The following is a 12,895-nucleotide window of genomic DNA, read 5'->3' as shown; positions in this document are numbered from 1 at the left end:
AACACACACACTCAAAAGGGTCTTATTCATATTTACAGGTAAAAGCAGCATCTGTTAGGCTCAACAGTGTCACAAAAGTGCTGTGATGTAGCCTTGGGAAACGTTTTATGACATCATCTAGGGGTGATAACTAAGTGATGGTTAAATGTGACACTGTAGTTCGAACAGACCTGGACTGTTTCTCAATGCACACACTTGACTGTACTTGTGCTCTTGTGAAACCAAAGTACTGTTTCAATTCAACGTAAGCATCAACTAACTACGGTCGAAGTGCCCGGATGTGTTCTTGCTCCACCCATTTTACAGAGGATGCATCTGGGGCTGACTTGTGAGGACTTAGAGCAGCTTAGCATTTTTACTATCCCTGATCGACTGATTTTCGAAGTATTATGTTTTCTAGGTTTCAATCAACACCAGTTCACTCAAACTATTTCAGTTCAGTTTTATTTGTATATCTCCAAATCACTACGAATGACATCTCAAGGCCCCTAAAAGATACAGTCCAATTCAAGCCAATTACAATCCAATTAATTGTAATACAATCACAATCCAAACAGATCCAATTCAGTAAATTCCAACTTATTTTTCCAATTCATACAGAGCCGATTCAAAAAAAGTTGCCTCGCTAACAGATTGCACCGAAACTTCTCTACCTCCAGTCTGCCGTCCTGAGCGTGCACGAGGCGACAGTGGAAAGAGGGATACCTGCTGAGAAAAAGTGACCATGCCATCTTCATGGTGCTACACGCAGCTCTCGATCACCCTAACCCTTAAAAATCACCTTCGTCGGGATGCTGAGTGTTGATTTCAGCTCAGCCTTCCACTCCATCAATCCATCAATCCGGATAAGCTGGTTGACAAACTGCAAACAAACTACAGCTTAGAATCCACCTTTGTCTGTGAATCAAAGATTTCCTCAAACAACAGACCTCAGCATGTCAGGCTGGGTAACCACACCTCATCCATCATCCTGAGCACCGGCGTCCCCCAAGGCTCTGACCTCAGCCCACTCTTCTACTCCTTGTACGCTCAATACTGTGAACACCAATGCTGCATTTTACTGTACATATTTTTATTCATATCTATGCTAAATGCTAAATAAAGATTATTTGTATATATTTTTTGTGAAATAACATTAAAGTTCCTATCTAACAGGTAAAAGTCCATTTAAAATTTGGCTTTGACGGTTTCAGTTCCACCTCGGATCTGATCCTCAGTTGTGCTGCTTCTTCTTCAGGTTCATGGTAAAGCAGACCAACAACAATAGCTACGGCTGCTTGGTCCAGTCTAAACGTTTATTTCTTGCTTTTGCTATCCACTAACTAAAAAACAAACTGCGAGGACGACCACCGCTAAATTCCGCATTATTTTACCGCCAATAGTCGCTTTATAAGCACTTGTATTACCACATGGAATATAGAAATTATCAATATTAACAACACAACCAGACAGAGCATTGCTGACTGTTCAAATGACAATATCCACGTGGAGATAAAGGTAAAGTAACAGTCCAAGCAGCTTTAAAGCAGCAGGTGAGGGTGAATAGGTGCCACTATGAATGGCTGCCACTGTGTGTTTACACCCAGTGTAACTGCATCTGGAACAAGGGAATGTGAACCAGCCTCTGTTTCAGCCTCTTGACTTGGCAATGCACAGGGGGTGTCCCAAGTAAACACAACCATCATGTGCCATCAAACCTCTCAGTTACACCCAGTAATTACAAATATAGAATACCTACTGTACACTGAGCACAGCCATAGTATTGTACTGCTGCTCACTGAGCATCTCCAATGCAGTGGCTGCTTATGAGCCTGGTTAGAATGTACCACACTTCTTTTTTTTTTAATTTCCTGCCCAGGTTTTCCCAGAAAGTTGGACTTTTTCTTCACTAGTTTCCGTTTTGATCCAAACGCGGGCTGACATCCGCTCATCTGCACCCGAACACGGTTCACATGGAAGAAAAATGACCACACTGCTATCAGTAAAGGAAAGCTTGGAGAGGTGGGACAATGTTATCTTGTTGTTAATCTGAGGTGGTTTTCCTCAAAACAGAACAGGAGCCAACACTAATTGGTCAATGCATGACGAAGGCAATCTGTCATTAATCTCTGTCTGCATGCAAAGAGTCGTGTGAAAAAGAATAAAAATTACCCGTTCCTCCCCAGGTCTTAAAAATAGTAATCTCGGCCCACTCTTGTTTCCAGCGCTGCTTCAGCTCATTGAGGTTTGCAGCTCTGGTTTATGCACAGCTCTCTGAAGGTCCCACCTCAGCATCTCAGTCAGGCTGAGGTCTGGACTCTGACTGAACCGTTGCAACACCTCGATTCTTCTCTTCTTCACACATTCTGCTGTAGATCTGCTGCTGTGTTTGGGATCGTTGTCAGACGGCCTCACATCTGACTCTAGAACACTTTTGCTGCGTGTACACCAAAAGCGACCTACGCTACCTGGTAGTGGAGGTAGCTGGAGAAGCTTCGCTTGATAATTTGCTTTGGTAGCTCGTGACGTCACATTTAGAATGTTCGATTTTAAAAGGCCCCGCGGCTGTGCAGCACCCCCGCGGAAAAGAACATGAGGAAAGAGAGGGCAGGGACACGAATACACGTGTTGTTATTTACAATTTGTCATACAAGATATACGTCACGTTACAAATTGTGTAAAACTACATTAGGTACACCTGAGAAGAGCAGGAATAGCAGAGGCAGCTGTGAAAATAAACTAAATTCGAAATAAAACTTAATTGCAGTGAGAAAGGTATGCGTGGGGTTACTACACTATTGTATTGAAGCACGGCACTTGCAACAGTCTCAGGATTAAACGACTATTGTTTGGATAGGAACCAAAGTTTACACGTCTGTTTCCGCAAACCCCGCGGATTGTCGGACCCCTACAATCTGTGGATTGTCATTGGTTTTCGCCGAACCGCGTCATAGCTCATTACCATAATGTTAGCTTAAGTTTAATTGCTGGAATCCGCTCTGGTAGCCCAGTTAGCTCACCCTCCATAGAGAAATAATGATTTCCGGCGCTCAGGTAGCGTAGGTCGCTCTTGGTGTACACGCAGCATTTGGTATCCAGAGGAGTTCATGGTGGACTCAGTGACTGCGAGGTGCCCAGGTCCTGTGGCTGCAGAACCAGCCCAGAGCATCAGCCCTCCACCACCGTGCTTGACAGCTGGTGTGAGGTGTTTGTGCTGATATGCTGTGTTTGGTTTCCTCCAAACGTGCTGCTGTGCATTATGAGCAAACATCTCCACTTTGGTCTGCTCTGTCCAAAGGACATTGTTCCAGAAGTCTTGTGGTTTGTTCAGATGCAGCTTTGCAAACCTAAGCTGTGCTGCCATGTTCTTTTTAGAGAGAAGAGGCTTTCTCCTGAAAACCTTCCAAACAAGCCATACCTGTTCAGCCTGTTTCTAACTGTGCTGTCATGAACTTTAACATTTAACATGCTAACTGAGGCCTGTGGAGTCTGAGATGTAGCTTCTCTAAGATCATTGCTGATGTCTTTCCTCCTTGGCATCGTGTTAACACACACCTGAATGCTCCAGACCAGCAAACTGACAAAACTTCTGCTTTTATAGAGCTGCTCACACTTGTTGATGATGATTAACTAATCAATTTAATTTGATTAGTAGCAGCTGGCTGCTACTTACCCACTTAATTCCCATGGAAGCAGTAAGGTTGAGCTTTTACATTCTATTTCTGCACTTTAGCTTAAACTTTGTTCAATAAACAAGGACACAGTGTAATATGTCATGTATTATTCTTCGTCTGAGGTTGTATTTACGCACACAACGTATATATATATATACACAGCTACAGATGTGCAGACTACCACAACACACACTGACGCTGAACACACATGAGTTTCCCCTCACAGCCTCCCTTCAGTCATCCTGTTCCTGGGAAAACTTGACACACATGCACACACAGCTTGTCATCCCAATCAATCTGTAATCACCCCCGTAATTACAATAAAAAAACTTTATCACAGCTACGTGTAGTGTACACGCTGTATTTTGCATTAAATACCAATCACAGATTTTAATCCTCTCATGCATTGTGAAACGACCCTTTTATAGAGTCATAAGTGAAGGGAAACAAGGAGAAAGGAAAGCCAGACAGCTGATCCAAGTAGCCTTTCCAGCTGTTGTCCTTGGCCAGATTTTGTTGACCCAGCTGGGAATACACAGGGAACACTCGTGGAAACAAAAAAAAAAAAACTAAAGTTATTCCCAACTTATTTAGCTGATTCATCTCTATCATTTTTTTTTTATTTATTTTTTTTAAACTCAAAATTAATCAAAAACATCTACTTTATAACTGTTTTGCTACTTTTATATAAAACCCTTCTCATCTGGCTGGCCATATAATCCATGTCCAAGAGTTGCACGCGCACATGGGCTCGTGGGAAACGACAATGCGACATTTACAATTACTGACCGGCGGGGTTATTGGGGGGGGGGGATAAACGCATCATATGACCCCATTCAGAGTATTTGATGTCAGTTTAATGAAGTGCGACACATCGGGAAACTTCTCACAGAGCGGCACGAAATCCCTCCGTTTCCCCACAAAACTTCAGAAGACTAAACTACCACGATAAAAATGCACAAAAATAACACCAAATACATACTTATTTCTAATTTGGGAGATCACAGCCTACAGTTTACGCACAAAACTCCAATGTCTGAACTCTGAAAAGTGCGCAGCCGCACAGGCAAAACAAGCGCTTAAATCAGCATCATACATCCATCCGAAACCCCTGACAGGCTCACAAAAGAATGACTGAGAGGTCCTCAAACGAGTCAAAGCAACTCAAAAACAAATCCTCCAAACTTCCCCCGACCGGCTGACACACTTTCTGGTCTTACCTTGCTCATTTTCCCGCTGCTCATGTCTCCGTATTTACGCGCAGCCCCTCATTCTCGGGAAGGCCGTCAGTAACATGCCCCGCCGCTGTCTGTGTGAGGTAACTTGTTTTCTTTACTCCGGTCCACCCTCAGCTCCGGAGCTGCGAGGTGGAGCTACACAGCGGCTAAAAGCATGTATGGAGTACTATTACTGGAACTTCACCCCCCCTGATTGGTCGATTTCTGGAGGGGAGCGCGAGGATACTCACTCCAGATTGGCTGAAATGATCATTATAGAGTGTTCCCATAGAAATTAGGCTGTGACTGAGGTTGTCGATGCACTGAAAACCAAGCAAAGGTCCAGTGTGAGGCACAGTTGGCACATCTGGGAGTGATGAATTAGTTAAAAAATCGGGCATTTGAACCATGTTTTGCCAAGAAAACAGGAAATGGGTGCAGAGATTTATTGCAAACATAAGTGGAAATACAGTATTTAAAGGAAAAAACAGAGTTTGTACAGTTTTAACGAGCTTTAAAGTGAATATCTGGTCTGAGCTCCTTTATTCTCCAACACAGCCTGAACCCTCTCAGACGAGCTTTCTGTCCTTTCTTTAAGGAGTCTTCAGGAATAGTTCTCCAGGCTTCTTGAAGGACACCCCAAAGCTCTTCTTTGGATGTGGGCTGCCTTTTGTTCCGTTCTCTGCCAACATGATCCCACACTGCTTCAGTAATGTTGAGCTCCGGGCTCTGGGGAGGATTCATCCCTCCATCAGACCTGCTGCCACTGATTTTCAGCCCACTTCTTGTGTCCTTTGGCACAGCTCAGCCTTTTCTCCCTGTTTCCCTTCCTTAAGAACGGCTTCCTGACAGCCACCCTTCCATGGAGCCCATTTCTGATGAGGCTTGGGCCAACAGCAGATGGATCAGCTGAAGGTCCAGATGCATCTCTCAGCTCCTGTGTCAGGGCTTTGCTGGAGTTTTTCCTCTTTCTTAAGGACATCACTTTCAGATCCTGTTCATCTGCTGTAGATAGTTCTTTAGGCCTGACACTTCTTATTTTGTCCTCCACTTGTCCAGTTTCCTCAAATGTTTTAAGGACACACTGCACACCATGCTGAGATATGCCAAGTTCTCAGCTAACAGCTCTTTGGGAATCAGCTTGTTGGAGCAGAAATCCTGTTTTCTGTCTGTCAAACTGTGTTATTATTATTATTTTTTTTTATCACAATTTATTTGTTTTTAAAACAGACTGCTAGTAAAGTGCCTAAAGATATTATCTAAACTTGGTTCTTTGCAAAGCTGTCTGTTACATGTCGACACAACACTGTTTCATCCCTTGAGTTTGGAGCCTTTTTTTTATGCTATGAATGATTCATAGGTCAGACTTAAGTGATTTAACAAAAAAAACATTCCTCTGAAAATGTTACAGTTCAAAAACTGGACTGAAAATGAGTGAAAAAGCAGTCAATGTCCATAGAAAAAATATTTTAAAGATCTTCAGAAAACCTGGAGAACTATTGCTCAAGACCACTTTAAGAGATGACAAAAAGTCTGGCTGCTTGGAAGCAAAATATAAAGAAATGAGGGCTGGATCAGGAGTTTTGCACATTGCTGTAAATATCTGCCACTTTCTGGGCCTTGTGGTGAGAACTTTTATGTTCTCGATCTCCCCCCCGCATACATAAACACACCTGCAATAACAGTGCTGCTCAGTAGTATCTAGTGTGTGAGTAGCAGCCCCTAGTGGTGAAATAGAAGAATTACAGCAGGTGAGGCCGAACTTGCAGGCACTGATGACTCTCATTCTTTTATTCTGCTGCAAAAACAGTGTAAATAAATGTAGACGCGGGGCTGGAAGCGTGCACAGATCTTTGCATTTCTTACGTATAAAAGCAAAAGTTTACGTCTGATTTAGTCCGGTTTGATATAATTAAAACAAGAAAAAAAACAAGCAACACTTTGTGCTGGCTTGTGGCTGCCATTACAGCTCATACACGCATATCCATGCATTCCTTTTGACTTTCCTTTCTTAAAGTGTTAGCTCATAGTATCCCCCAGTCTGAGACTCCTGAAGCGCTCGGTATTGTTTCTGTCTGCTGCCTCAGTCTCTTAGTCACTTCCATATGTGTTGGACTGGCGTGCAGGTATGAGGGCTGCACAGTATATTTGTGCACCGTGAATTATGACATATGCAGCAGCAGCAGTCCATTCCTTTTGCTCATATTCCAAGAATTTTCGGCTCATGATAGAAAAAAAGGGAGGGCTGATGAAGTGTGTGTGTGTGTGTGTGTGTGTGGGGGGGGGGGGGGTAATTGTTTGCATGAGTTTTATAATTCTCTCTATTTTGGCGGGAGTTGAGGAGGAGGGGAGACGGATTAGGAAGCGTGGAAAAGGTAGACTAACAAAACACTGAGCAACTATGAGGGGCAGGAAGCTGGTGCTTGGGATTGGAATGAGGGGTTGAGTCGGTGGGTAAAGTGGGGGAGGGTCGTGTTGGAGGAAAAAAAAAGGTGGCGATGAGGATGAAACGGAAGAGGCTAACTTTAGACTTTTAGGGGTTCACAAACATGAGGAGTGAACCTTAAATCTCAAACAACCACAGCTGGCCCCTGAATGAAAGAGATCCCACAGGTGTGTTGTTGCTCTGCTGGTCTGGAAGACAGAGGTCACAGGTTTAAGGAGGTGACGGGGCTTGGATTAGAGGTAGAGAGGTGGACAGAGTGGGGAACCCGGGCCAAGAGGAAATGAGGGGAGGAAGAGGCTGGAAAAGGGGGGCCGTGCAGCTCGGTGACGGATTGTGTAAGACAGCGCAAAGCCAAAGGCTGATAAGGTGCAGCTGTGGAAAGAGCCTGAAAGCAGTGGGAAGAGTGGGTGAGATACGGAGGACACAAACGAGCACATGCTCACAGTTACTGCGCCGATGAGTTCAATAAAAGCCCCTCTGTCAGCCGGCGCTGCTCGTTCCCGCAGACGTTTCCAGAACCCGGCCAAACAACACGCTCAACGTTTTTTTTTGAGGCCAGAAAATGTTTCTTTTAAGGGCGGTGTTGGGATTTGTTGGGGACTTACTGAGGGAGGAAATGGTTTATGTCTTTCCTTTTTCCCTCGATCAGCTTTCATCTATGTGACCGCTACACGCAACAACAAGCATTCCTCAAATCCAGCTCACAGCTTGGGACAGATCTTTGTTTTCAAGCCACAGGAATCCAGTTTACGACAGCCACCCCCAGGCCTGGGGAATTAACCTTTTTTTTTCTTTTACAAATATGTAGAAAAGTGAGGTTTACATCCATTTCTTTCCAATTCTTATCCATAGCTTGCTGGATATAGGGGCTGAGGGGTGTCTATATTTAACCCTGGCCGGTCATTGTTCCTTCCTGTGTTGGGTGTGTGTTTGTAGTGAATGCCTGTGGCTCAAAGCCTCAGTATTGGTCACGGCCAATATAAACTTTTCTTTAAATGAGAAATTACAGGGAAGCCAGACAAATACATATAAAATACCACTGTCACAGCGCCAGATCTCTATATATTTCAGCAGTCAACAAACACAGAACTAGGGCAATTTCCAGGAAGAAAAATGAACTGAAGTCGACTTCCAGTGAGATCGTCCGTGACTGTGTCATCGTTGCTGTTAAACTGGGAATAACTACCATGAGACCAGCTTGCAATGGGATCAAACCAGTGTCGGTTGATTTCATCTTCGGCTACACACCTGTGAAGTTTAACTCACTGCAGAGACTCCACGAGTGACGACAGTAAGGACTCACGTCCCTGTGAAATCAGATTTAATGCGTTTCTTTTATAATCTGTTTAGCATTATGTGAAGTCTTCCAGCTAAAGTTTTATGTAAAAGGACATAATTGAAAATCTGCTGGTCCTTACCAACACATGACATATTACACTGTGTCATCATTTAATGAACAATGTGTGAAAAACTAAGTAAACACCACGATCCAGCAGCCTGTAGAAGCACCTTCAGCAGCAGTAAGTTGATGTAATGGTTCTCTGTGTGACGTCATCTCTCACATCATTGAGGAGGAATCTCGGCCCACTCTTGTTTCCAGCGTTGCTTCAGCTCATTGAGGTTTGCAGCTCTGGTTTCTGCACAGCGTTAGGGATCTTTGTCCTGTTGGTGAGCCAGTTTCAGCCCAGCTTTAGCTGTCGGACAGACGGCCTCACATCTGACTCTAGAACACTTTGGTATCCAGAGGAGTTCATGGTGGACTCAGTGGCTGCGAGGTGCCCAGGTCCTGTGGCTGCAGAACCAGCCCAGAGCATCAGCCCTCCACCACCGTGCTTGACAGCTGGTGTGAGGTGTTTGTGCTGATATGCTGTGTTTGGTTTCCTCCAAACGTGCTGCTGTGCATTATGAGCAAACATCTCCACTTTGGTCTGGTCTGTCCAAAGGACATTGTTCCAGAAGTCTTGTGGTTTGTTCAGATGCAGCTTTGCAAACCTAAGCTGTGCTGCCATGTTCTTTTTAGAGAGAAGAGGCTTTCTCCTGCAGCCCTTCCACACAAGCCATCCTTGTTCAGTCTGTTTCTAACTGTGCTGTCATGAACTTTAACATCTAACATGCTAACTGAGGCCTGTAGAGTCTGAGATGTAGCTCTTGGGTTTTTGACCTTGGGGTGACCTTGCTGGGACGTCCACTCCTGGGAAGATTGACAGGTGTCCTGAATGTTTTCAGCTTGTGAATAATCTTTCTCTCTGTAGAACGATGGGACTCCAGATAGTTCAGAAACGGCCTTATAACCCTTCCCAGATTGATGGGCAGCCTCTCTAAGATAATTGCTGATGTCTTTCCTCCTTGGCATCGTGTTAACACACACCTGAATGCTCCAGACCAGCAAACTGACAAAACTTCTGCTTTTATAGAGCTGCTCACACTCACTGATGATCAGTTAATCAGTGTCTCTGATCAGCAGCTCCTGGCTGCTTCTTATCCTCTTAATTCCTATGGAAGCAGTAAATGTGGATTTTACTTTTTTATACACTATTTCTACAGTTTGATTTAGTTTCTGTTTAATAAATAATGACACAGTGATGATAATATGTGATGTGTTGTTGTTCATTTGAGGTTTTATTTGCCTAATCTTAGCATCTCGTAAGGACCAGATGTTTTATTTGTTTAAATTATGTTATTATTTTAATTATGGCTCTGTGATGGACGCCCAATGACAGCTGGGATAAACTCCAACCCTGAGTTGGATTAAACGAATATAGAAAATGGATGGGTGCTCTGAACTCAAATATCTTTACTTTCTTTTTCACATAACAGCACATTCGTCATTCTCCAGCATGAATAACGTTTGAAAGTATTTTTAATGACCAGTGCATGGAAAACTATTTGAAGTGATCACAATTTGTTTCACATTTTGGGTTTTCTGACATTTTTACATCCAATAAAATGCTATTTTAATTGCAGAAGCAAACTGCACAGAGCTAAATGTTTCATGGGGACTTTAAATATCTTATGTAGTCATCAGCAGTTCAGAAGGCTAAAGACCAGAAACTGCTCCTGATCTCATTCAATCATTCGAGGGATAAATAAACCGTGTAAGTGTAAATAAATATGACAAAAAGAAACATGCTTATAAATACTTTCTTAGTATTTAGAATTAGAATAGATAAAATCTTGAAATCACGGTTCTGGCTGAATTATCAATGATAGAACACATTAAAAAACCTTTTTGGGCCCAGTTTATGGGTTTGATGCATTAACAAATTTCCATCCATTCGGATTTGAATTTCCTTGCTGTTTGACTAATAATACGTTTTATCTTATTTTAAAACACACTCACATAATAAATGTGATGTCTGTTTTTTCTGTCAAACATGAATGAATTACATTAAAATGACAATTATGTAATATAAGGCAAATCAAATGAATAGTAGCCAGGTTTGTGCATTTGTACAAATCACATACATTGTATTTTATCATGTTTAAGTGATTAAATTTAATTATTGTGACAACCAATAGATTTATCCTAATTCTAAGCAACCACCATGAACATCTGAACTCTCATCAAAACATCCCGTGGGCACAAGATTTTACTTTGGGCCAAAATGTTCAATCAGCTGAGAGTAACGTGGGCATCTTTCGAGCCATGCTCATAAGAAAGCAAAGTGTTGTGTTTGAGTTTGAGCTCATGAACGATTTGCAGCTTTCACTCGACATGTGGGTGAATTAAACGCAGGTTTACCGGGATGCCTGCCCACATACTGAAAGATTCATTACCAATTCAGATCTGAAAAGTTATTTTGTGGCACGGATGTAACCAAAGGTGGCCGTTTCTTAGCTTCCGTCCAAGGCTCGTCTGCTTTGATGCGTCCCACCTGATTACTTCAACATTCACCAGAGCGCAGCTCGCAGCCTGGCTTTTTTTAAAGGGAACCACATGAACTGTTGACTCTCACTGCCAGGGCGTGTTTTTACCCAGAATACATTCTTAAAGGGATGTTTATTGACACTAACTACACAAAAAAGGAATATTTAGCGAGGAATCCAGTAATTGGCTGTGTAAATCGCAGAATAATTCATCATTTCTTTATGAGGCAAATGTTTCAACCACATCCCGTCACACACAAATATGCACTCAATGTGAAGAATCTATTTATGTGTGTCGAAAAGAAACATCCCTCTCCCATGTGACTGACACAAAATGAGGTCTTATGTAATCCCAATGAGAACAGCAATGTTACCTGAAGATCTTTTCTTTCCTCATGGACTCGGCACGAGTCTTATGAGGAATGTATAGACGTGGATCATGCCAGGATAAACAGGCATTAAAGATTTAATCATATTCTTCTCAGGTTCCAGTTCTGAGCTTCAGAAACCCTCCCACAAGTCAGGGAAACTCATCGAAAAAATGAAGACCAAGCTAATTAGAAAGAGACCATAAATAGATAAGACAGCATCTCCTCCTCTTGGATAATTTGGATCTAACTGGTTCCCACACCCTTGCAGTCGGGGTCAGTCGCTGCAGCATGACGTAGTCCAGAAACATCCATGTTCCCACGCTGCTCAGCATGTGATGCAGAGCCACAGGGACCGAGCATGCACACACACATGCAGAAACAAGCCCAGATGGATATCTGCATGCACAGATTTAGAAAAATCCACACAAACAACAGCCACAGGCGCTCCAGTCTGTGTGTAAACTGGTGGTCAGAGGTCGAGGCTCTCAATGTTCGGCCGTTCTGCCTCTGTTTACATGACGGTAACTCCCCAGCAGCACTCAGGCCATCACAACAGAGCTATTGTAGCTGCGCAGAGGCGAGATGCCATGACCATCCACTTCATCTTTTAAAGCAATGCCAAAGGAAACACGCTTATTTCTTGTTTTAAGTAGAAACATTCTGCTTTCCTGTCCCACCGACCTGTTAAACCCAAACTATCACAAATTTAAAATGGAAAATATCGCTCATTAACCCTTTAACATCCTGCTCTGCCACATATTTCATTGACTGTTCTCTGTCTTATCAAAGATTACTGGAAGTAAACCCATTTAAGCCTTCTCTAAAACTTGGTTTAGGTATATGATGCCACAGGACAGTATGTGTTATGACTTTAATGAAATTTCATACTTTTATCATAAAACTTTCTCAGTGTGGAAGTTAAAGGGTTAAAAGGCTGAAACTGCATTGAATTAATGTTTTAATTCTCTTCATTGTATGTTATTTGGAAAAATAGATCTGCTGCAAATGTATCACAAACAATACTTACTGTGAAAAAGTGCTGAATTGGAAATATAGTTCTTTGCTATTGTAAGTTATCTGTAATACTGTGTTGACACAACACTGCCTCATCCCTTGAGTTAGGTGCTTTTTTTTAATGCTTGAATGACTCATAGGTCAGCGTTAAGTGGCTTAATCAACAAAAGGTACAAGGACTGGATTGGAAATTAGTAAAAAAAAAAAACAGCCAATGTCCAAAGAAAAGCCCTCCAGAGAAACATTTCTGCCCCTTTACATTTTAGTTTACAGCTAATTTCTGGGGTAAAATGCCATTTAAACCTTCAGAAAGTTCATCATTGTGCT

The 12,895-nt window shown here is 42.6% G+C and overlaps 1 protein-coding gene across 4 annotated transcripts in view; it reads right to left on the bottom strand.

The window, feature by feature from the left end:
* Positions 1-12,895, bottom strand: part of tns2a (tensin 2a) — a 71,659-nt gene that overhangs the window by 57,729 nt on the left and 1,035 nt on the right. Inside the window, exon 1 of one of the 4 annotated variants that reach the window (XM_075476143.1) lies at positions 4,874-5,004. The exons of the other annotated variants lie outside the window; for them this stretch is intronic. Coding sequence (XP_075332258.1) covers positions 4,874-4,897 — 24 coding nt within the window. The 5' untranslated portion in view covers positions 4,898-5,004. Of the gene's footprint in view, positions 1-4,873; positions 5,005-12,895 lie in introns of those variants that run through there. 4 annotated transcript variants of the gene reach the window in all.

The sequence above is a fragment of the Odontesthes bonariensis genome, chromosome 10, assembly GCF_027942865.1.
Source record: "Odontesthes bonariensis isolate fOdoBon6 chromosome 10, fOdoBon6.hap1, whole genome shotgun sequence".
In the NCBI taxonomy this organism is placed as follows: domain Eukaryota; kingdom Metazoa; phylum Chordata; class Actinopteri; order Atheriniformes; family Atherinopsidae; genus Odontesthes; species Odontesthes bonariensis.
The sequence above is the reverse complement of the archived record's forward strand: the minus strand, read 5'-3'. Positions and strand labels throughout refer to the sequence as shown.